Source organism: Cervus elaphus, chromosome 12 (genome assembly GCF_910594005.1).
Source record: "Cervus elaphus chromosome 12, mCerEla1.1, whole genome shotgun sequence".
Taxonomy (NCBI): Eukaryota; Metazoa; Chordata; class Mammalia; order Artiodactyla; family Cervidae; genus Cervus; species Cervus elaphus.
In genome coordinates, this window is record NC_057826.1 from 54856312 (window position 1) to 54882030 (window position 25719).

Genomic DNA, 25719 nt, shown 5'->3' on the forward strand with positions numbered 1-25719 from the left:
ATTATCTCATTTAATCATCACAACACCCTGTGAGCTAAAGGATTATTATTTTGCTATCTCACAGTTGAAGAGACAGGCTCAGAGAGGTTAAGTCACTTGTCCAAGGTCAAACAGTCAGTAAGTGGTAGAATCAAGATTCAAACCCAAGCAGAATGACTCTCAACCACTATACCTTAATAGACCTCAGATGATCTTTTAATGGCTTCTGTCCATTTTGGGAATCATTCACGCCCTGTCACCTAGTCCATCCTAATTAAAGAGCCTCAAAATCTTTTTTCCTTTCTTTAAAAATATCCATACATGGATCCACTCATCAATCTTAGCATCATGAGAAACAGAACAACTGGACATGCCATGATACAATAGGGAATACACAGCAACACCTACAATGTAATACAACTTGAAAAATTGAAACTAAATCTTAGCTTAAGCATCTTGTTATAAAATCACTGTTGTTGAGAAAAGGAAAACTCAAAGTCACCCCCAAGCCCTGGGCTGTCCCCTGACATCCCCGTCCAGCTGCATGAGTGCCCTCAATCACCCTGGGCTGCCAGCGTCTGGCTGGTTCTCTCCCCGGCTACATTACCTTTTGCTCTCACAGCACTGTGTGCGAGAAAGACATTCAAGAGAAGGTGGATGAATAAAAGAACAAAGGAAAGAAGACATTTAAAATAGCAACACAGCAAGACTTCACTGGCAGTCCAGTGGTTAAGACTCTGCGTTGCCAATGCAGGGGGCACGGGTTCCATTCCCACAAGCTTCAAGGTGTGGCCAAAAAATAAAATAAAACTTAAAAGAAAACACTAACATGGCACAGAATATTCTATATCATAGAGAAGTGAAACCTTGGCATTTGCAAGAGACCTGTTGGAGTCCTTGGCAAATTTTCCAATCCACAGTGTCCCCTGGGAACACACAGGACCCAGCCCAACCTTTGTTCTCATACTTGCAGCCTTGCTGGGTTGTGGGAGGCTGTGACCTCGGGCATATACTGCCCTTCCTACCTTAAACTGAATGATGCATAAAGGTAAAAGAATATCATGATAATGGAGATGTGTTCTGTCACCCAAAGTTACTGATGTAAGGCCCTGGCTGGGTGAGGACTTGGGGTGGGGGTTCAGTAATCAGCTGCTCTACCTGAAAGTGTGATCCGGTCAAGAGACCCGGACAGACATGCTCTCCTTTGGATGAAGAGAGGAACAGCTATGGTGGCCCTGAGAATTGCCCCTGGAGAGTTGGAAAGTGGGAGGCTGATGAGCCTGCTGGGGTGATGGTCCCAGCCCTGACACCCAGGCTGGGAACACTTGCATCAGCTCTCAGGCATGTCTTCTCAAGGGTATCAAGAAGCCTGGGTTTTACTGATGAAAGAAATCAAAGAGGACACAAACAGATGGAGAAACATACCGTGTTCATGGATTGGAAGAATCAATATTGTCAAAATGGCTATTCTACCCAAAGCAATCTATAGATTCAATGCAATCCCTATCAAGCTACCAACGCTATTTTTCACAGAACTAGAACAAATAATTTCACAATTTGTATGGAAATACAAAAAACCTCGAATAGCCAAAGTAATCTTGAGAAAGAAGAATGGAACTGGAGGAATCAACCTGCCTGACTTCAGACTCTACTACAAAGCCACAGTCATCAAGACAGTGTGGTACTGGCAGAAAGACAGAAATATAGACCAATGGAACAGAATAGAAAGCCCAGAGATAAATCCACGAACCTATGGACACCTTATCTTTGACAAAGGAGGCAAGGATATACAATGGAAAAAAGACAACCTCTTCAACAAGTGGTGCTGGGAAAACTGGTCAACCACTTGTAAAAGAATGAAACTAGAACACTTTCTAACACCATACACAAAAATAAACTCAAAATGGATTAAAGATCTAAATGTAAGACCAGAAACTATAAAACTCCTGGAGGAGAACACAGGCAAAACACTCTCTGACATGAATCACAGCAGGATCCTCTATGACCCACCTCCCAGAATATTGGAAATAAAAGCAAAAATAAACAAATGGGACCTAATGAAACTTAAAAGCTTTTGCACTACAAGGGAAACTATAAGTAAGGTGAAAAGACAGCCCTCAGATTGGGAGAAAATAATAGCAAATGAAGCAACAGACAAAGGATTAATCTCAAAAATATACAAGCAACTCCTGAAGCTCAATTCCAGAAAAATAAATGACCCAATCAAAAAATGGGCCAAAGAACTAAACAGACATTTCTCCAAAGAAGACATACAGATGGCTAACAAACACATGAAAAGATGCTCCACATCACTCATTGTCAGAGAAATGCAAATCAAAACCACAATGAGGTACCATTACATGCCAGTCAGGATGGCTGCTATCCAAAAGTCTACAAGCAATAAATGCTGGAGAGGGTGTGGAGAAAAGGGAACCCTCTTACACTGTTGGTGGGAATGCAAACTAGTACAGCCACTATGGAAAACAGTGTGGAGATTTCTTAAAAAAACTGGAAATAGAACTGCCATATGACCCAGCAATACCACTCTTGGGCATCCACACCGAGGAAACCAGATCTGAAAGAGACACGTGCACCCCAATGTTCATCGCAGCACTATTTATAATAGCCAGGACATGGAAGCAACCTAGATGCCCATCAGCAGACGAATGGATAAGGAAGCTGTGGTACATATACACCATGGAATATTACTCAGCCGTTAAAAAGAATTCATTTGAATCAGTTCTAATGAGATGGATAAAACTGGAGCCCATTATACAGAGTGAAGTAAGCCAGAAAGATAAAGATCATTACAGCATACTAACACATATATATGGAATTTAGAAAGATGGTAATGATAACCCTATATGAAAAACAGAAAAAGAGACACAGATATACAGAATGGACTTTTGAACTCTGTGGGAGAAGGCGAGGGTGGGATGTTTCGAAAGAACAGCATGTATATTATCTATGGTGAAACAGACCACCAGCCCAGGTGGGATGCATGAGACAGGTGCTCGGGCCAGGTGCACTGGGAGGACCCTGGGGAATCGGGTGGGGAGGGAGGGGGGACGGGGAATCGGGATGGGGAGTACATGTAACTCCATGGCTGATACATGTCAATGTATGACAAAAGCCACTGCAATGTTGCAAAGTAATTAGCCTCCAACTAATAAAAATAATTGGAAAAAAAAAAAAAAGAAGCCTGGGTTTTGTTTCAACCCAACTGCTACCCTCACAATGTAGTTTCTCCCCAGAGTTTCTCAGCTCCAAGGCCTCGGCCCTGGAGTCACCCCGCTCCACCCAAGCTTCTCTTCTCTCACATCCCTAAACAATTTAACTTAGAGAGGAAAAGAAAACCTAACAGCCTGGACTCTGCTCTGCTCCCAGTCCCCAGGACTCAGTGCACCCACTGAGGTATCACTTTCCACCAGCCTGGAGTCAAGGGGGCCCCAGAGGGGTCAGGAGCCTGGGACAGGAGGGCTGCCCAAACCTTCCAGAGCAGACCTACATTTTTCAAAGCCAGCTCCACATGTGACATGAGTTAATTTCTTCAGAGTTTGAAAATATTCTTTACACCCTACAGAAGTCAACTTATGTGCTGTACTATGCTAAGTCACTCAGTTGTGTCCAACTCTTTGTGACCCCATGGACTGTAGCCCGCCAGGCTCCTCTGTCCATGGGATTCTCCAGCCAAGAATACTGAAGTGGGTTGCCATGCCCTCCTTCAGGGGAAGCTAATTTATACTGATAGCTAAATCCTTTCCACCCCTGCTTTCATCAGTCCTAGGAGAGGTGGCTGCAGCACTGGCCATCATGGATGGGGTAATAACAGCTGAAGGGGACTTAAATCAGGGCTGGGATGCCCTCTGAGCACTGGCCATTTCAGCAGGAAGCAGGAGGAAGCCCTGCACCAGACAACAGTGCTGAGAGGTAACTGTATCCACAAAATCTGCAAACATCAACAGATGGGCTCTGACACCCGTGTTTAAGTATCAGGCAAACCCATGAACCCGGTAGGGCACAGTGAGGACCAGAAGGCCGAAGGTTCCTGAGCAGCTCAACAGTGGTGAACAAGGTCACACACAGAAGCACATGGAAAGGGACTTCCCTGGTGGTCCAGTGTTAAAGAATCCGCCTTGCAATGCAGGTTCGATCCCTGGTCAGGGAACTAAGATTTCACATGCGGTGGAGCAATTAAAGCCTGTGAGCCACATCCAGAGAGTCCATGCAACGCAATGAGAGATCCCGCATGCCACAATGAAGATCCCAAGTGCCGCAACAAAGACCTGATGCAGCTAAATAAATAAGTAAATATATTTTTGAAGCCCATGAAAAGCCCTTCTCTCCTGGAAGGTCCTTCTCTCAGACCCTGCTCACACAAGGCTGAGACACTGTCTTAGCAATCCCTAGCACCACAGATTGGCACCCTGAGACAGTGAGACAGCTTGAGAGTTAAGGAGGAGGTAGAGAAACTATGAACAGACAGAACTTCACGAACAGAGCAGCTCAAGCAGACCACAGGAGTCCTAGTATGACAAGGGATGTTATAGGCGGTGATGGCTCACAAGAAGAGGGCACGTGATTGCTTGCTAGCCATGGTTGGAGAAATGACCATGACCTGCTTGGAGAAACAGCGACAACTCAAGAACATCCTAGATCCCAACTCCTAGGCTTCTACAAAGAGACAGTAACAGACAACTTCCCCAGAAAACACAGAAATGCCAATTAAAGTGACCAAAACAGCAAACAATCCCCAAACATCATTGTAACTATAAAGGACTTGGGGATTCCCTAGCTGTCCAGTGGTTAGGACGCCACACTTCCACCACAGGGCGCATGGGTTGGATCCCTGGTCTGGGAACTAAGATCCAATATGAAGTACAGCATGGCTCCCTCACCCCAAAAAATATATATACACACAATATATATATATATGTACACAATATATATATAGAGAGAAAGACAATAAATAATGGATCCTGCTTTAAAACAAATTCCCCAGGGTTGGCAAGGCTGCAGCGAGATGGGATATTTCCATGTTGCAGGTGGTACTGGTTAACCAAGACTGTCCTTGGTGAAAATGTCAGCTTGGTCACTCCATTCCTGAGAATTTATCTAAAAAAAATTAATTCAGAAGAAAATGGGAAAATATGGGAAGAAGTTGCTTTATGGCAATAAAATCTAATGGTTAGAAACTGAAAAATCAAATGTCCTACAACAAGGAGATATATGTATATAATTCAATGAAACATGATATAATCAGTGAAGAGGAAAAAAGCTTTTCATGACATTATGTGAACTTAGTGCGGGAGGGGGAGTAGAGCAGGAAACTGTACAAGGACAAAGATTGCACACAAATAGATAAAGACTGAGAGGAACCACAGGGAAACATAAATGGCTGTGTTTGGGTGGTTGGCTTCTGAATATAATTTCTTTTTTAGTTGCTATAAGGTTTTTGGGGGGCAATAGACTTAAAGAAATGGCCTGGCTTTCCCAGCAAAGGTGGGCTTGTCACTCTCTGCTGGGAACCAGCATGCCATCTGCTGACCCTTAGCCTTGGGACACGTAACACCTCGGGCCATCCACAGCGCTGGCTGCACCTGTAGGAACCCCCCAGGCTTGTCTGAGCCAGGCAGGCGTGTACAATTGAAGGAGGAAACAGACAGAGCTGGACTCCATCTTAGGCCAGGCTGTGAACATTAGGCTACACACATGGTCACTCTCCCAATGGTCTCTGAACTTTGTGCCCAGTGTCTATAGAAGTGGCATACCAATGGGAAACCAGACCCCTGGATAAAAGAGCCTCAGGACTTGTACTTAGACTCTCCGTTGCCTAAAAGAATATGCTAATTATCTCTGTAACAGAACAAAGTCGTAAATTCCATTATGTTTATCGGGATATGACCACAGTCCTATTGATAAATGTCCACTGTTTATCTAGTCTTGTGACACATGAATCATGGGTTAACTTTGATTGTTTCTCTCTTTTACCTTGTCAAGACTAGTTTCAAGGAAGTTGGGGAGGTAGGTTTGAGCAAGTACACTTAGGGTATATAAGGTTTTCACAAAAACTGGTCGGGGTCCTTGACTAAGAGGAGACTCTGCCTTGGGCCTGCCGGTGTAATAAACTGCACTCCACTATCTGCACTGTCCTTCTGAGTGAGTTTGTTTCCCGGAACATGTGGCTACAACACAATGACTAGTCCAACTGGCTGAGAGGCCCCTGGGAGAAACATGGAGGACTTTGGAAGTTAGAGGAGGGCAAAGCATGGGTGATTCTATGCACTGGAATGTTGAGTTGGATAATTTAAGAATCCAATGCAAGAGTATGCAAATGCCCATCTGCTAGATAAATCTATAGCCTGGCAACACCAGAGTATGTTCTCAAATTAGAATGGTCTCCAAAGTCAGGTGGCCCACCCAACCTGCAGGTGGGTTAAGGATGGCTGCCAGCTTTACAGATGAGAGCTGAAGCTCAGAGGGGTGAGGTGACTTGCCCCAGGTCACAAAGTCAGGGGCTGCTGAGACAAATGCCACTACTCCTCTGCTCACTGGCAGATGCCTCACGCCTATGAGGCTCAGAACACTCCCAACACGGGGTCTCGCTGCTTGACTGGACACAGCCATCGCCACTTGTGCCACTGTCCAGCTCAAACTCTATGGTCCGCCAGAGCCCCACACCCCCAGTCCATGGAATTGTCTCCAGGAGGGACATCAGGTGCCCGACCAAACCCTGGAGTCTTGGTATATCACCCATCCAAAGTCTTCCAGACTTGGAATGAAGGTTTCCCCAGCAGGCCCAGCCCAAGGCCATCCCACCTCACACACACAAGCAGTGTGGCCCCAGCCCTGGTGCCACTACTTCCTGGCTGTAGGATCTAATAAGTGACCTGGACTTCAGTGTTCTTGTCTGTAACATGGAGATAATAAGAGTCTCCGTGTGATAGGATTGTTATGAGGATTAAATGAGATAAGAGACATTCTCGGCAAAGTGAATACAAAGTCCTCTCAGGGTAGAACCCTTCCCTCAACACAGCTTCTTTGAAAATTGAACAAGATAACTAGCACACCTCGGCTTACAGCAGAGCTCTCTAAATAATTGTTGCTACAATAACCAGTATTCTTGCCTGGAGAATCCCATGGACAGAGGAGCCTGGCGGGCCACAGTTCATGGGGTTGCAAAGAGTCTGACACAACTGAGCGACTATGCACGCATGCACAATAATAACAAAGGTATCAGACACAGTACAAAGGCAGGGGTTTTCAGGGAAAGGGCTGGGGAAGGGCTTCACAGAGCTGGGAGGGTGCTTGTTCTCTTCTTTGAAAAACAGACTCTCTTTCATGGCCCTCCTGCTCCCCCCGGCCACCCTCTAACGTGCTCACCAGCCAGGAAAGGACCCCAGCGCTGGCCACTTCTTCCCTTTGATCCCCAGGGTCCAATGAAAGCCAGACCTAGACCCTGGCCCTCAGTCTCTGCTGCCTGGGTTCCGGAGGAGGAGCGGGTAACTGAGGGTAACCGTCCCCTACTGACTTCATCTCCTCCGGGTCGAGCTTCTGGCCGGCTGGTTGCTGCTCCCTCTGGGGCCTGTGGCTGGAGGGCCCCCCTCCCCACGCCTGCGGCCCGCAGGGTCCCAGGCTCCCACTCACAGCTCGAGGATGAGCACCACGTCGGTGCGGTTCTCGAAGACGTCGTGCAGCGTGATGACGTTGGGGTGCAGCACCCGCCGCAGGATGCTCACCTCCCGCTGGATCTCCTCCAGGCACACGCCCCGCCGGCTGGCCCGGCTCTGCCGCTTCTTGATGAACTTGGCCGCGTACTCCAGCCCCGTGCTCTTCTCCCGGCACTTCTTCACGATGGCGAACTGGCCGCTGCGGGGACACAGACACACACAATGAGGACATCACTGCAGTCCTGGGAGAAGTGACCTGGCCGCCACCCCCCGGCCACAGCAACTCCTTCTTCCAGGGCAGGACAAGTCACGTCATCAGCCAGGATCCCCACCTGGCCATCATCCGGAGACGGAGACAGAACAAGTTCTGGGCTCCCCTTCTGTTCCTATGAATCCTTTACTTTGTACTAGGAAGGAATGGCAGTGTTGTCATTCCCAGTGTACAGATGGGAACACTGAGGCCCTGAAAGGCTACTGGTTTGATCCAGATGACACAGCTTCAGCTAGAACCTCTGTCTTGGATTCACCAGATGAAACCACAAGGTCCAGAGGTTTATACTACTTAATGGAAAGATTTTAAAGGAAAAGCAGGACTTCCCTGGTGGTCCAGTGGTTAAGACTCTGAACTTCCACCACAGGGGGTACAGATTTGATCCCCGGTCAAGGAACTAAGATCCTACAAGCCGCAAGGTAGGGAATGAATGAATAGTAAAAATGGTCAGCACAATTTACTAATAGTAACAATCATCTGTTTGGGCCTCCCTTATCTGGAAGCAAGGACAAACTCATCTATTTAGAACTGTAAGGAGACAAACCACCTCTCTAGTCTCATGTTCGCACCTTGGTTTCCAACCCTTCCCAACAAATCAAACTTCAATTACCTGACACAAGCCGGGTAGTGGCTTGGAGAATAAGAAGACAGAGCAAACACCAGGCTAAAGCACTTAAAGACAAGGCCAGAGGCTATGCCAGCGAGGCTGAGGGGATCCCGGTGGAAGTGGGGATGGGGTGGAGGCAGCCTAACATTGTTAGTAACCTCGGTGGGTGTTTCTCATGATTAGAAGACAGATAGTCCATGGGATTTTCTAGGCCAGAATACTGGAGTGGCTAGCCATTCTCTTCTCCAGGGGATCTTATCAACCCAGGGTCAAATCCAGATTTCCTGCATTGCAGGCAAATTCTTTACCAACTGAGCCACCAGGCATGCCCAAGAATACTGGAGTGGGTAGCCTATCCCTTCTCCAGTGGATCTTCCCAACCCAGGAATCAAACCAGGGTCTCCTGCATTGCAGGTGGATTCTTTACCAGCTGAATTACCAGGGGAGCCCAGATAGCACCAGAGAATTGTAAAATATTAGGAAACTGAGGCACAGGAGACATCAAGTGACTCACCCAAGGTCATCACAGAGTTAATGGCAAAGCCAGGCCAAAGAGCTGAGGACCCTGCCCAGTGTTCACAAACTGCTAAGACATTTGAAGGAGTCAAGACTATGTTTAGTGCCCTTCAGGGCTGAGCCTGAATCCTTCACTCCAGGGACCTAGACAGCATCCATGAAATTGTGCAAACTTGGAAAACTCAGCAGTGGCCACAGGACTGGAGAAAGTCAGTTTTCATTCTGATCTCAAAGAAAGGAAATGCCAAAGAATGTTCAAACTACCGTACAATTGTGCTCATTTCACATGCTAGCAAGGTAATGCTCAAAATCCTTCAAGCTAGGCTTTAGCAGTACGTGAACCAAGAACTTCCAGATATACAAGCTGGATTTAGAAAAGGCAGAGGAACCAGAGATTAAATTGTCAATATCCACTGGATCATAAAAAACCAAGAGAATTCCAGAAAAACATCTACTTCTGCTTCATTGACTACACCTAAGTCTTTGACTATGTGGATCACAACAAGCTGGAAAATTCTTAAAGAGATGGGAATACTATACCACCTTACCTGCCTCCTGAGAAACCTGTATGCAGAAACCTGCCAAAGTGGCAGGTAGCCCCAGGCCAGCCTCCCTGAATGCTCTAAAGGCAACCCCCTACACACACACACAGAGGGAAGGGCAGCGGCCTTCACCATCACTGGGGGTGATGTTAAGGCAATAACTGGGGGCCACTCTCAGTCTTTGGCGACTACCTAATGGCCACCCTCCTGGGGATCCTCCCACTCCCCTTCCACCAGTGTCCCAGGTTTTCCTGACACCCACAATACCTACTGCTTGAGACAAAAACCATAACCACCACTTTGGATGTACTCTCTTAGGGGCGCTGGGGTAAAAGTTACACACAAAGAAGTGCTCTGGATACAGTAAGTCCCCTACATAAGAACGAGTTCCATTTCAAAAGTGTGCTGGTAAACCCATTTTGTCTGTAAGTCCAACAAAGTTAGCCTAGGTATCTGACTAACACAGTCAGCTATATAGTACTGTAATGTAATAGGTTTATAATAACTTTCACACAAATAATACATAAAAAACATAACAAATAAAGAAAACAGTTTTAGTCTTACAGTATAGTCCCTAGAAAAGTGCAGCAGTGCAGTACAACCGCTGGTACACAGGGGCTGGCATCGAGGGAACAAGCAAGAAGAGTTCCTGACTGGAGGAGAGAGAGGAGGTGGGAGATGGTGGAGCTGAAGGATCGTCAGCAGTAGGAGATGGAGGGCAAACTGCAGTTTCACTCACACCTGACACTGATGGGACGCACGTTTGCATCTTTGAAAGTTTGCAACTTGAAGGTTCGTATGTAGGGGACTTACTGTGTTTGCCTCAGCCTCAGAAACTAGTAGCACATCTGAATCACTCCGTTACTAGAATAATCCTCAGTGAGACAGCCTTCAAAATGAACCCAAGTGATCAAAAAAACAGACCCTCAAGTAGAGCAAGTGAGGAATAAGAGATGCCATTCTGTGGCAACCATCGTAGAGATGTCACCACACACCTGTTCACACATCCCTCCATCCCCTCATCCCCCTTTACCCAGGGCTACCTGAGCATGTACTCTGTGCCAGGCTCTGCCTGCACAGCAAGGGGCAGGGACCAAAGACTCAGATATCAGGCATAGATGGAACTCTGGGGAGGGAGAGGGCCCCGGTGGCTGGGCTGGGAAGGCTTTTGTGGAGCCATGTATATATCACACTGTCTGCTAACTCTAAAGTTTCAGCTATTTATGCCTCTTATACCGATTCTGGACCCTCTACACCTGATGCAGGTGGGGTTAAATCAGGCCTCCCAAAGTCAGAGGGAACACGTGCAGCGAGATCTCTGGTACCTGAGAGCAACTCTGGGCCTTGGGACATCAGGCCTCTTAGCGGGTGCCAGCAAACACTGAACAAAGCCTCGAGTCCCAGGCAGCTGTGCGTCTCCAAGTCAGGACGGCCACGCTCCTCTCCTCCCTGACACCTCAAGGAGTCTGGCATCAGCAGCCCTGAGGGATGGGAAAGCCAAAGTGTAAGGACTTTAAACTATTTGTTTAAGCTTATGGAGCACAGAGGTGGAGGCAGAGGATTTTTATAAAGCAGAGCTAAATATTTCAGATCACCTTGACAAAAAAGCTTTCCCTTCTCCTTAGGGGGAAACGGAGGCATTTTTCTGTATCACATGCCTGAAAAATTCCTCTAACTCTCAAAAAGCAAATGAGTGTTTGCTTTTGAGTGTTCTCTCTGTGAGAGCAGCTGAGGCAACGAGAGGTGACTGGGGGTCAGGCCTAACAGGAGCAGGCGTCCTCCTCCCGCCAAAAGGAGGTATTCTGAGAGCAGGTGACTAACACAGAGCCAAATACCAGCCAATGCCACTCATCTTGCGTCTCTTTGCGAGACAAGGGTCCTCCGCTCAGCCTGCCCGGGGAGCCTCAAAGGGAGCAGGGGCCACTCGCTGGTCTCCTCTCTCCTCGGGCAGGTGCTGGAACGTGTGGAGTATGTGCTCCACTAGGCCAGCCCTGGGCAGGAGGAGCAGGCTTCCAGGTCAGACAGGCCTGGTCTCAGGAGACATACACTGTCACCTGGGGCCAGTGGCCACCTTCTCTGTGCATCAGTTTCCTCATCCGTAAAATGGGAACTGTGATTCTCTGCCAAGGAACTGTGAGGACTGGAAATAGGTCACGTCAAGGGGGACTTCCCTGACGCTCCAGTGGCTTAGACTCCACGCTCCCAATGCAGGAGGCTCAGGTTCGATCCTTGGTCAGGGAACTAGATTCCACAGGCCACAACTAAAAGATCCCACATGCTGCCACTAAGACCCAGCACAGTCAAGTAAATAAATAAATATTTTTTTAAATTAAAAAAAAAAACACTTCATTTTGGCCTGCAGATAAATCTAATAAACGGTGACTAGTGTTACTGCTATTAGTTTGTTGCTCATGTGAAGGCAGAAGTAAGTCGCTGATTTACATGGACTTCAATGTGTGGCCACGGCATCAGTGCAATTTTAACACACGTCCCCACCCCAACGTACTCTCCGATGATCCCAGTGCACAGTCAATTTGGGGTTTATCTTCATTTTAAACAATTCACCAGCTCTATTCATCCTTAGAGCAGTGGTTCTCAACCCTGGTGGCACACCAGAATCACTGGGGAAATCTTAAAGTTACGGCTGCCTGGATCCCACCTCCAGAGGTTCTGATTTCCTCGGACTGGCAATCAGGATATTTGTTAAAAAACATTCTGGGACTTTCCTGGTGGCGCAGTGGATAAGAATCGACCTTCCAAATCAGGGGACACAGGTTCGATTCCTGGTCCAGGAAGATCCCATATGTAGCAGAACAACTAAGCCCATGCATCACACTTACTTAGCCTGTACTCTAGAGCCTTCGAGTTGTAACTACTGAAACCTGCACCTAGAGTCTGTGCTCCGCAACAAGAAACACCGCCACAATAAAAAGCCAAAACACTGCAATGAAGAGCAGCCCTCTACTTGCCACAACTAGAGAAAGCCTGCATAAAGCAACAAAGACCCAGTGCAGCTGAACATAAATAAATCAACTTTCTGGGTGACCCCGATGTGTAGCCAGGGCTGAGAAACACCAGCTTACAACAGTCCTCTGATTATCTCTGTTTTTCCATATGAAAAAAAGTACACCACTGCAACTCATATTATTCCTTGTCCTTCTCAGTATTGATATATTACCCTCTCCCTTAGATCTTTGATCTGACCATGAGAAGGAGGGAGAGAGGAGAGAAAAGGGAGATGGGGAGTGTTGTCTCTTTCATCAGAACAGGTTTTGATTGATTTGCAAATCAAGACAGAAGATGACCCTCGACTCTGGGGAGTAACAGGAATGGAAATTTGCTGTGGGACACCCCCTGGTCCCTGTACCCACAATAGAGGCACAAAAGCCAGACCTGAGATGGCTCTGTCATGCCCATCAGAAGGCACCTGCAGACCCACGGGCAGGTGGAAGCAGTGATAGTTATGGGCCTTTTTCTGTCCATCAGGAAGGCTCTGAAGCCAGAAATTCAGGCCCAGGGGCACAGAAGTTGCTCAGCTATGCTACAGGACCAGGGGTAGACAAGGAAAGCCCCTCTAGGATAAGACAGAGCCACCCAGGCTATCAGCCTAGGAGGGAGCAGAGGGGAGCCGCCAATAGTAAGGGAAGTAACTGTCAATACAGATTTAAAAATCATGGGAATACTGAAACACTGATGCACATACGCAAAGCACGCATGTGTCTGTCCCTGCAACAGTCAGTTCCTAACTCTAATGCAGCAAAGGGCGGGTAGTCAGGAGGTCCAACTTCTGACCCCGACCTGCCCCCAAAGCTTCATGGGCTTGGATAAGGAGCTGCCTTTTCGGTCCATTTTCCTTCACCTGCCACCTGTCAGAAAGCTTCTGAGGGGAATTCCCTGACAGTCCAGTGGTTAGGACTTGGTGTTGTCACTGCCATGACCTGGGTTCAATCCCCAGGTTCCCACAAGCCATGTGGCACAGCTAAAAGGAAAGAAAGTTCCCGAGAGTCCACTACAACTCTGAACAGAAACGAAATTTTCCCTTCACTTTCCAAATTCCGTCTCTGGGCTGCTGTCTGGGGTCTTGGGTTCTGGTCAGATCCCACCTGCTAATTGGTCATGAGCCTCGGGAGCCTGTTCACCTCCCTCGGCCTCAAGGTCCTCCCTTGTCAAATGAGGATGAGAAAACCCAGCCTGTCCACCTCACAGGGAAAATCATGAGGTAACTCCCCAGAAAGGACTAAACCATCCAATTAGTAAAAAGGCAGGAGGCAGGGGTGGGTGGAACACTGTGCCTGAGGCTGACTTGCAAAAGTCACGTTAGGAGGGTCTCGTGAAGGACAGTAAATCCACGAGACATAGAAACTAGTTTCCCTGCTCCTGCCAGCAGCTCTCCTGCAATTATATCAGGAACATGATCCTCTTCTCAGACAGAGGACCCAGCTCCTCACTTATTCAGTGTCCCTGGAGGACAAATGAGGCTGTGTGAAGACTAGTGTCACAGACAGGACTTGGCAGGGCCTGGGGAGTCGGGGGGCACCCCATTAGAGTCTCCTGTTGTCTGTCCAGGAATCAGATGATGAGGAGTAAACCTGGAACTGCTTCTCAGAACTCAAAAATGGTTTGGGACTTTCCTGGTGGTGCAGTGGTTAAGAATCTGCCTTCCAGGGGCTTCGCTGGTGGCTCAGCGTAAAGAATCCACCTGCCAATGCAGGAGACACGGGTTTGATTCCTGATCCAGGAAGATCCTACATGCCGCAGAGCAACTAAGCCTGTGAGCCACAATTATTGAGCCTATGCTCTAGAGCTCAAAAACTGCAACCACTGAGCTCATGTACTGCAACTACTGAAGCCTGTTCGCCCAAGAGCCAGTGCTCCGCAACAAAAGAAGCCACCACAATAAGAAGCCTGTACATTACAACTAGAGAGTAGCCCACACAGCAACAAAGACCCAGAACAGCCAAAAATAAATATAAATAAATAAATTAAATTATTTTTCAAAAAATTGAGGGACGTAGGTCTGATCCCTGGTTGGGGAACTAAGATCCCACATGCCATGGGGCAGCTAAGCCTGTGCCAGAACTAGAGAAGCCCATGCACCTCGAGAACGACCCAGTAGAGCCAAAATAAAATAAATTAAAAATATTTTTCAAAACCAGCTCCTAAGTTTCAGGGAAGAGCCTGGCTCAACTGCTCCTGAATTCTTTACCACCCAAGAGTAATCTGGGTGTGAGCCAAATCTCACACCTGGGATAGATTTTGTATAGCAATGTGGACATCACAACATTTACATCCAGCTTTTCTCTCTTCATGCCAATTTCACTTTTATCCTCTCTTAAATGTTTGCTAACATCATTCTTAGCTCCATTTTACAGATCAGAAAACAGAGGCTTAGGAAGGTTAAGTAACTTGCAAGTTGGACCAGGTAGCAGATCCTGATAGAGGGACTAGGACATAAAGTCATGTCAACCAACTCCAGCTTCAGTGAGACTCTCCAGGTAACTAGCCAGCAGTGATGCACCAAGCAGAAAGGAAGGGTCCCAGCCCAGAAGAGAGGAGAATTTTATCATTGATATTACTAACAATTGCCAATGCATGGTGATAATAAATAGTAGACTGATTTGGGAGACTTCCTTGGCGGTCCAGTGGTTAAAAATCTGCCTTGTAATGAAGGGGACTTAGGTTTGATCCCTGCTCAGGGAATTAAGATCCCACATGCCATTGAGCTCTGGTGGAGCCCCATGGAGCCCTCTTGAGAACCTATGCGCTGCAATGAAAGATCCCGCGTGACTCAACAAAGACACCACATGCCTCAACTAAGACTAAATACAGTCAAGTAAATAAACAGATTTAAAAAAAAAAAAAAGTAGACTGGGGACTTCCCTGGTGGTGCAGTGGTTCAGAATCCACCTGCCAATGCAGGGGACACCAGTTTGATCCCTGGTCCAGGAAGATCCCACATGCCACAGAGCAACTAAGCCCTTGCACCACAACTACTGAGCTCATGAGCTGTAACTACTGAAGCCTGACTCTAGAGCCATGCTCTGCAAGAAGAGAAGCCACTGCAGTAAGAAGCCCATTCACCACAGCCAGAGAGTAGCCCCTGCTTGCCACAACTAAATAAAGCCCTCGTGCAGCAACAAAGCCAAAAATAAATCAATTACTTTTGAAAAGAAAATAATTTTTTTAAAGTAGAATAAGTTTTATTCAATTTTTATCATTGGTTTTGAATTCTCAAAAGACAATGCACCTCTCATGGCCAGAATTGAGACAGACCACTCCCACTGTCAAAAATAAATCAATTACTTTTGAAAAGAAAATCATTAAAAACAAAAAGTAGAATAAGTTTTATTCAATTTTTATCACTGGTTTTGAATTCTCAGAAGACAATGCACCTCTCAGAGCCAGAATTAAGACAGATCACTCCCTCGGTCCACCCACTCCCACAAGGTTGGCTATGGCCAACTAGACTTGTTCTTACAACTCCCCAGGGATGACTGCCAAAGGCATTTTTAAGGTTTATTGATAGAGTGGGTCTAACTCATTTTCTCTCTCAGACAGTCCAAAATGTCCAAGAATCTACTAACTTGCCCCAAAGTCCCCAGTTGATCAAGGTGGAGATGAGGCAGAGCTGCACAGAATAGAGAGCAGGGAGAGATGTCACGGGAGGTGGGAGGCATCAAGTGGGAAGTGCTCCAGGTCAGAGGGTTGTGGGGCCCAGGTTCCTCCTCCTGCTTCCCCCCAAGCAATCACTGCAGTTCCTCTTCCCACACTGGAGAACAATGAGCCACAACTACTCTGAAATTACCCTGCAGGTGTGTAGTACCACAGGGCAGGACAGTGCTTAGAAGTTTCCAGTCAAGGCCACCCCAGGTGCAGCCCAGGAAGAGGGGGAATGGAACCTTCAGCCAGCATGTGTCAAAGGCGTGAGCAGGAGGAGCTCAAATCTACAGTCCACAGGAACCAGATCGGCCCAATCCCATAGGACCCACCCCCTGATCCCAGGGCAAGAGCCTGTCTGGGGATGGTGTCACCAGCCCCCTCCCCACTCCTCTGCCTGGCCAAACTTGACTGACCTGGCCTCTTACCCTGCCCCCCCGCCACCACCCTATACACACACATACACACACAACGCACACAAACACACCATCCTTTTCAACACATCTGTCTCCACTCAGCCACGCCCATGAACAAAGATATTCCTCCCATCACCTTAGCAAAAAATCTGTTTCTGGTCTCATAGACTTAACTCCAGGATTTACAGTCAGTAGACTGAGGTTCTATTTCTAGCTCTATTACTCTTAGTAAATCATGTGACTCTGACCCTCAGTTTCCTTGTGTGTAACCCAGACACAAGAATATTCCAATCTCACCTTTCATCTGCAGTCTCTGCCCAGGCTGCAGTGTCCCTGCCAAGCCCTGAACATGTGCATGGGGGCCAGCTGTGGATTCTGGGGCAGATGTAGCCCCAGGATGGGGTCTTGGCCAAGGGCATCCTTGGCCCTCCTGAAGAGAGGAAACTAGCAGCACGTGGACAGTCTGTGATTTGGAGTTATCTGATGCCTTGACCTGAGTGAGAATCCTTCCCCCACTGGGACCATGGAGGTCTGACAGCCCTCTGTGACACAAAGATAAGTAATAGTTGAAATAAATATTATCAAATGCAAAGTGAGCTTTTGCATTGAGATTTTGGATTATACACAAATTTTAATTGAGAAAACAGAACTCCAGAGGAATGAATTCTGCAGGCCCCAAAGAGATATGAAAAGGTGGCTCGGTGCCTAGGAATTAACACAAAGGAAAACAATCTGGATCCCACTGAGGCTATTACATTTAGTCATCATTGTCCCCTTAGGCTTCTCTTGGCTGTGACAGCTTCTTTGACTTTCCTTGTTTTTGATGCCTTCAAATTTTGAGTAAGGCATTCTGTAGGAAGTTTCTCAGTTTGATTGAGTTTCCTCATAATTAGGATTTGGGGATCTTAAAACCTTAAGGGATTTTGAAAGGAGACCACAGAGGTGAAGGACTATGCTCATGTCATACTAAGACACACACTATCAATATAACTTATTACTGTTGATGTTAACCTTGACCACCTGGCTGAGCTCTGATTTGCAGGTTTTCTCCACTGTAAAGTTACCCCTGCTCTCTGACACTCTACTCTTTGGAATGAAGTCACTGTGTGCTGCCCACACTTAAGAAGAGGGAGTTGTAGTATTCTTTCTTTTATAATATACATACATACATATATGTATATATTATTGAACTATAGTTGATTAACAATGTTGCATTAGTTTTTGCTATACAGCAGAGTGAATCAGTTATATATATGCATGTATCCACTCTTTCTGAATCTGCCTGCAATGCAGGAGACCTGGGTTTGATTCCTGGGTCAGGAAGATCCCCAAGAGAAGGAAATGGCAACCCACTCCAGTATTCTTGCCTGGAGAATCCCATGGACAGAGGAGCCAGGAAGGCTACAGTCATGGGGTCACAAGAGTCGGACATGACTTAGAGACTAAACCATCACCACTCTTTTTAAGATTCTTTTCTCATTTAGGTCATTGCAGACCGCTGAGTAGAGTTCCCTGTGCTATACAGTGGGTGCCTGTTGGTTGTCTATTTTATATACAGTAGTGTGGAGTTGTGGTATTTTTAACGGTGAAAGATTTACATCAGTTAATTGAAATTCTATAGCAAGAAGTTAGTCTCCTCTCTCATTTAGCAAATTTATACTTATCCACCCCCCAAAAGAATATCCCAATCTCACCATGTTATAATGAGAAAGAAATGAGACAAATATGTGAAAGCACTAAGGAAACGATCTCTCTCTGTGAATGTGAATTACTCCTTCCATCCAGTGGATTGACACATCTGGATCATGGTCTCCATTTTCCAGTCCCAGCCTTGAGCCTGATTTAGCACCCGTGAACCCCATCCTCAGATGCCAGCTTAATAAGATAGCGTGGGGGAAAACTGGGGCAGCTGAAAGGCAGGGTCCCTGGGTGGTGCCAGGATCCAGGAAGGCAGAAAACACTTCAGGATATAGTCATCTGAGGTTAGGGTAAACAAGGGATCAGATATTCAGGAAGCCAAAAAAAAGGGTGAAGAAATATAAGGTTGCCAGAAGGGGGAACACATGGCAAGTCAAGATTCCAGGCCAAAGAGATGAGAAGAAGGAGCAAAAGTTTACCAAAAACCAGGGGGGCAGCATGTCAGGAACTAGGTGTGCAAGCAAGGAGCGAGAGACCCGTGGGATCAGCAGCCCAGCCACGTGGCACGTGGAGCTGCAGCAGACAGAAACATCAGCAGAAGACCTGCAAACACAAGAGTGCCCAGAACTGCTCAATGGCCTTTGCTCCCAGCATGTGAGCCAAACCACTGTCTGTGAGCCCGTTTCCCTTCCCTGACCATGTTGCCCCTAACTTTCTAGTCTCATGATGATGGTTTTAAAATTTATTTGAGGTGTGGAGCCCTCTCTCCAACAAATTGTGCAAAGAAGCTCACTATGTAAAACATACAAAAAGCAGGGCTTCTTTTTGGGTAGAGATGCTAAGAGATGGACCATAAAGAAGGCTGAGCATCGAAGAAGTGATGCCTTTGAATTGTGGTGGAGAAGACTCTTGAGAGTCCCTTGGACTGCAAGACGATCAAACCAGTCAATCCTAAAGGAAATCAATTCTGAATATTCATGGGGAGGACTGATGCTGAAGCTGAAGGTGAAGCTCCAATACTTTGGCCACCTAATGCAAAGAACAGACTCACTGGAAAAGGCCCTTGTGCTGGGAAAGATCGAAGGCCAAAGGAGAAGAGGGTGGCAGAGGATGAGATGGTTAGATAGCATCACCGACTCAATAGACATGAATCTGAACAAACGCTGGGAGACAGTGAAGGACAGGAAAGCCTAGAGTGCTGCAGTGCAAGAGGTTGCAAAGAGACACAACTTAGCAACTAAACAACAGCAACTCACAGGCTGCCTGCTCAGAGCCCAACCACATGATGCCCAAAGGGGCTTTCTGGAACCCCAAGGGTTCCAGGGAACAAGATTTGAGAAGTCTACTCAATAGCGTGGAAGCATGCTCTTTGATGATCCCAAAGCAATTCCAAACTGCAAGGAAAAAGTGAGGGAAAAAAAGGAGAAATAGAAAACACTAAAGAGATAATTCTCAAAATTATTATCTATTCTTTTAAGGAGTTGCTCTGGGACGTTTCTATGGTCCAGTGGTTAGAACCCCAAGCTCCCAATGCAGGGGACCCAGGTTTGATCCCTGGTCAGGGAATTAGAGCCCACATGCTGCAACTAAGAGTTCACTAAAGATACTGCATGCCACAACTAGGACCTGGTGCAGCCAAAATAAGCACATAAATAAATATTAAAAAAAAAAATTTACTCTGACCAAACCAAACTCAGGATCAACAATAAGGAACACACTTTGGATTAAGTATCAGGAACCAGAAGTTTCCAGGGAGCTAAACCCTGACCTACAAATGGCCCCTCTCCATCAAGTCACAGGTGTCTGCCTGTGCTGGCCAGTGGCAGCTGCCTGCACAGCTTAGCTCATTCAGCTCCTTGTCCCTCAGACTAACTTCCTTCCTCTGGCTCTTTATTTGGGGGCTGGGGGGCACACAGAAAAAATTCCTAAAGCACAAAACGGAAGGAATTGTTGAGCAGAGCCAAGTCAGGCTGAGCTATGACTGCATTTTGGAATCTATTTTTAAGTCTAAGCACGTTTTGATGCTATTGTCAAATGAACAGGAGCCCACAGGCCCAAGGCCTGAAATTAATTAAGCTCAGTTTAACTTGGACTTGGCTTTTTGGAGGACTTTGGCTTTTTCTTTTTTCACTGAAAATATAGCTCAGTGTCCTCTGGCATTTCCCTTAGTCTGGAGTCTATATTCTAGACACAGACATGACATAGGCTACTATGGCTTGAAGTGTTAGCCATGGAGGGTACCACCCATCACCCACCATCCACCCACCTGCCCGTCTAGTCACCTAACTACCCGTCCACCCATCTACCTAACTGTCCATTCACCAATCCATCTATTTACTAATTTACTCCTCCAGCCCTCATGTATGGATCAGTGTCCCAAATGCTACAGACCAGACATACCCGCACAACTTGAAGGACTCATAGTCAACTGGAGAGATCAGACAAATGCTCATGGAAAAAGAAATATGGCATGGGTGTCTAGAAATAGCTGCCACAGGTCAAGTGCATGGGCAACAGTAAGCCCCGCAGCAGTTCAGCAGAGGGAGGAAGTACTGGCCAAGGGGAGTGAGGGGAAGTCTTAAGGAGCAGGTGGGATGTGAACCAGGTTGATAACATATGATCAGGCCACTCAAGATGGCTCTTCTCTTGCTCTCCGTACATCCCCTGCTCCCAGTCCCTGCCTCACCTACACCCGACTCTCCTGACTGAATTTCTCTCTTAATCTTAGAGCCTAATCAGTGAATGCCTACATAGTTGCCCCTAGTCTCAGCTTGTGATTGTTCTAATCTTTAAATCAGAACATCTCCACCATGAGAGCTGATGAAAGGAACAGTGAGGGGCATGCGCCACTGCTGGTTTCCCTGGTAACTGATGAGCCAAACTGACATCAATTCCCTCTATAACTGGTAACCCTCCAGCTCCCACCAGGAGTGAAGACTGCTGCCCTGTCCTGCCCGCTATCTGTTGTACATGTGGAGATGTTGCTCCAGGACCTCGTTTCAGCCATGTAAGATTCATCCCACCCCATCCATTAAGCCACGGATGTCTCTGTTGCTGACTCCAGGCTCTTTCTTTGGTCTTGAAGCTGGGCAAGTACAGGGCTTGCAGGCCTATAAGGTGCAGCCCAACAGGCAGAGGAAGCTGAATTCAGACAGGCAAAAAGGAATCAGCTGGCCACAGCTGGAGTGAAACACAAATGCTTTATTCTGGGAATGCCCTGAGTCAACACGTTACTTCTTCACTTCCTCCCCGTCAAGTGGCCACTTTCTCGAGGAAGTCCATCAGGAAGCTGAGCTTGCCCTTTCCTCTCCTCTTTGTGGGGGTGGTGGAAGAGGACAAGTGGCCAGCAGCAACAATGTTCACTTGGGTAGGGTTCCCCTCTCACCACCCGAGTTCCTGACAATCAGATGTACGTTTGATTAATAAAAAGACCTTCAGCAGGACAGGTCAGCTCACTTGATCCCAGAAACACCAGCCAGTTGGCCTTCACAGCCTGAGCAAAGCCCAGGAGGCTGGACCATAAGGGATGTGATCTTTAGCAGAGCAAGAAAGGGACTAAAACAGAAAGACGGAAAGATCCAGTCAGGTCGAGGTTCTGTTATTACCATGTAGGGACAGGGTCGTCCCTCATATCTTCTATAATGGCTCCCTCCCAACTTGCCAGACCCCTCTAGTGTCAAGAGTTCTGTTCCCAACCCCTCTGCTGTGAACTCTACACATCCCCATGGTCCACACTCCCCGGGGATCCTGCAGCTACTGAAGCCATGTGTCTTAGAGCCTGTGTTCCAAAACAAGAGAAGCCCCTGCAACTAGAAAGTAGACCCTGCTTGCTGCAGCTAGAGAAAGCCCACACGCAGCAATGAAGGGCCTGTGCATTGCAACAGAGGCCCAGCACAGTCAAAATGTTTTTTTTTTTAAAAAAAAAAAAAAAAGAACAGCTCTCAGGCACTCAGCAAGATGCCCCAGTACCATCTTCATATCCAGCAAAATGCTGAACACATCACATGGCAGAGATACTTCCATGACAAATGACCAAGGCATTCACCTTAATCAGCAACCAGCCCATCGGAGCCTGGGGAGTAAGAACTGTCTTACTCATCCGATGGGGTCTGCTGAACACTGAGCATGAAGTAGGTATTCTGCCTACTTGCAGAAAAGAAGAGCTAAACTGAGGCAACAGGCAGTGAGTGAAGGACTTGTCACTCACAGCCAGCCCTCTGTGCACTCAGAGCACCTCACCAGCAGACTCACTAGGAAAAGAACACATTCTTGATAGTTATTACAAAAGGAGCATGCTCATTATTTTTAAAAAGCACAAAGAGGAAGCTTCCTGAGATAACCATTGTTATCATTTTGGTATCTGCTCTCTTAGATTTTTTTCAGCACATACTATAGTCTTTTTTGTTTGTTCATTTTTTTAATGGGACTGGGATGATGCTGTCTGTACTATTTTGGAAACTGCTTTTTAAAACTTTTCTGCTTAACAATAGATCATGAATATTACTCACATTACTGAAAATTGTTTCACTCCTGATTTTAAATAATATGTCACTTTACAAATAAACCATAATTTTTAAAGCAAATTCTTAATTTTGGATATTTATAGTATCCTTTTCTTGGCACACCACATGGCATGTGGGATCTTAGTTCCCTATCCAGGGAGAGAACCCATGCCCCCTGCATTGGAAGGCCACTTCCAATGTCTTAACCACTGGACCACCAGGGAAGTCCCTGGACATTTATGTTACTTCTAATTTTTATTATAATTAAGACTGTTATAGATACTAGTATATATAAATCTTTGTGTACATCCCTGATTATCTTTTCTGAAGGTAAGTTCCAGGTAGAACCCTTGGTCAAAAGTTATTTACATTTTTAAGGTTTATGATACTTGACAAATTATCTCCCAGGAAGATTGTCTCAATAATACTCCTAACAGTCCTAAATAACCCCTTGAACTTGTTCACTGTGTTTTTCAGCTTTACCATTTTCCTATTTGAAGGATGACATCTGATTATCTTAACTTGAATTAAATTTATTATTAACTTGTAGTTGATTACTAGTAAGAATGAACATCTTTTCCCTATGCTTGTTGGTAATCTGAACTGCCTTATACATGCCTCCTCGTTTATTTTTCCACTGGGGTGTTTGCCTTTTTCTTATCGTTTATAAAAGCTCTTTACATATTTGTGACCTGAACCCTTTGTCTTGTATGTTGCAAACATCTGCCCTGATTGTATTGGCCAAAAGGAACTTTAGGCCTTTTGTAGTGTCAGACAGTGTTAATCAGTTTTTTCCTTACGTCTCCTCTGGCTGTTACTAAGCCGTGACTTAAGGGTACACTCAAGGGGAGTGCCCTGTGCCCCTTCGGTCACACAGGCATTCAATTCAGGCAATACCTTTAAACTCACCACAGAGGCAATCCCTCATCCCCCACACATGGCCCTTTACTCAGAGTCACCCCACTCTTCCTCCTGGTAATGACCCTTCTACTGGCTGATTTCAGGAAAGGACGGCATCAGAATGTGAGCAGGTTCTGCTACAGAGTGGGCCTGGTATCCCCAGGATAGACTGCAGCTCCCGGGGTGACCAGCACAACAAACCCCCTTAAGGGATGCAAAGCATCTCCCCTGCCCCCCAATTATCCATTATGTTGTTTAGCGTCCTTTGGAACAGGATGCAGCAGGCAGTGGCTTTCTTTCAGAAATTAGTACCATGAACATGTCTGTCTACCCTGAAAACCTATAGCCTTCCTCATTTCAGATAATGAAAATGACATAATCTATCTTATTTCCCTTTTGTTGCCTTGGTGGTCAGTGATAATGGTCAACGATAATGACCCAGATCTTGGGTGTGTTTCCTTCCTCTTTCCTTTGCACCAGTGGTTCTCACACTTGAGGGTGGAACAGAATCAAGGAGAGCTTGGTAGAAATGAGATATCCAAGCTTTGCCACAGAATTGATAAATCATAATCTTCTGGAGGTCGTGTGTCTTTTGATCTCCACCTTTATTTTCAAATTCTGTGTGCCTCGTGCTGTAGGTTGCCTCAAGTTGTTACCATACATGGGCAGGAGGAACTAATTATAAGTGGTCCTGTTGCCATCACTGTGGCATGGAGAGAGATAGGGAGCTGTCGAGCACTCCTGCAGAAGCAGAACCCTCCTATTTCACAGTTGGCTAAAGGGGGCCCCAGCCTGTTAAAGGGGCTTGTCCCGGGCAGGACTACCCGTACAGCCATTTACGCAGTCCATCCCAATGGCCAATTTGATCAACTTCAGAGCAGAAGGCATTTCCCATAGGAAGAAAATGATGCCAACTCCCATGCCCTTTGGGCCCCATGCTCACAGGGGGCTTATCTCCTCATCCCTGCCCTCAAATGGATTTGACTTTAGATCCACATCATAACTCATCATAGTTGGTAAAGAATCTGCCTGCAATGCAGGAGACCCCAGTTCGATTCCTGGGTCGGGAAGATCCGCTGGAGAAGGGATAGGCTACCCACTCAAGTATTCTTGGGCTTCCCTTGTGGCCCAGCTGGTAAAGAATCCGCCTGAAATGCAGGAGACCTGGGTTCGATCCCTGAGTTGTGAAGATCCCCTGGAGAAGGGAAAGGCTACCCACTCCAGTATTCTGGCCTGGAGAATTCCATGGGCTGTATAGTCCATGGGGTCACAAAGAGTTGGACATGCCAGCGACTCTCAGTTCACTCACTATCCTCCCTATGCCCACAACCCTGGAGAGCGGGACCAGGTAGAGAGAACAGGTCCAAGTCCTCTTAGAAGCAGATTTCTGTCCAAACTCTCCTCCACCCAGCCCCATCTTCCCTGCAGAAGCTGAAGCCTCTGTTGGGCAAGCGGCTCCAAGTCACAGCTTAGGCCACCCTCCTCCAACCACTGTCATCACCAACCCCAGTTAGCAGCTACCAGGTGCCCTGGAGGCTGCCAATCCTTCGCAGTTCCTCTAAGTCATTACAGGATTTGGCACCTAATTTCAAGCACAATTGTCAAGACGTCATCAGGAAGGTATGTGTCACCTCCAACATGATCTGTTTTTCTACCCAAACTGCAACCTAGAACAGATCCAGGTGTCTATCCTGGCCGCTTCCCTCTAGAAGCCAACCAGTCAGGCCTGCCTCACCAGCTGCTGCAGGGTATCCTTGTCGTCACCCACGCTGGAGGGCTCTGAGAGCTGGGGGGCTCAGATCTGGGAAGGACGCCAGGATAATCCTAAGCCAGCTCTGTTTCTAGCAGGCTCTGGAAACTTGGGGGGTTTCTTGGCTTTTCTGTGCCTCTGCTCCCACCTCAGCACACGGGGATGACAACCACCTCAGAGGCTGTGATGCGGATTAAATGCACGGCTACCTGCAAATGCCCAGAGCAGCATCTGGCACATGGTCAACACTGACAAAAATGAGTTTAGTTTT

At 46.8% G+C, this 25719-nt stretch overlaps 1 protein-coding gene across 2 annotated transcripts in view; it reads right to left on the minus strand.

Moving 5' to 3' along the window:
* LOC122705121 (death-associated protein kinase 2-like) overlaps window positions 1-25719 on the minus strand; it is a 103344-nt gene that overhangs the window by 15749 nt on the left and 61876 nt on the right. For both annotated transcript variants that reach the window (XR_006344039.1, XM_043920330.1), the window contains exon 3: window positions 7627-7848. Coding sequence is in view for 1 of the 2 variants with exons in the window: in XM_043920330.1 (XP_043776265.1) it covers window positions 7627-7848 (222 nt within the window). In the remaining variant the exon portion in view is untranslated. The remainder of the gene's footprint in view (window positions 1-7626; window positions 7849-25719) is intronic.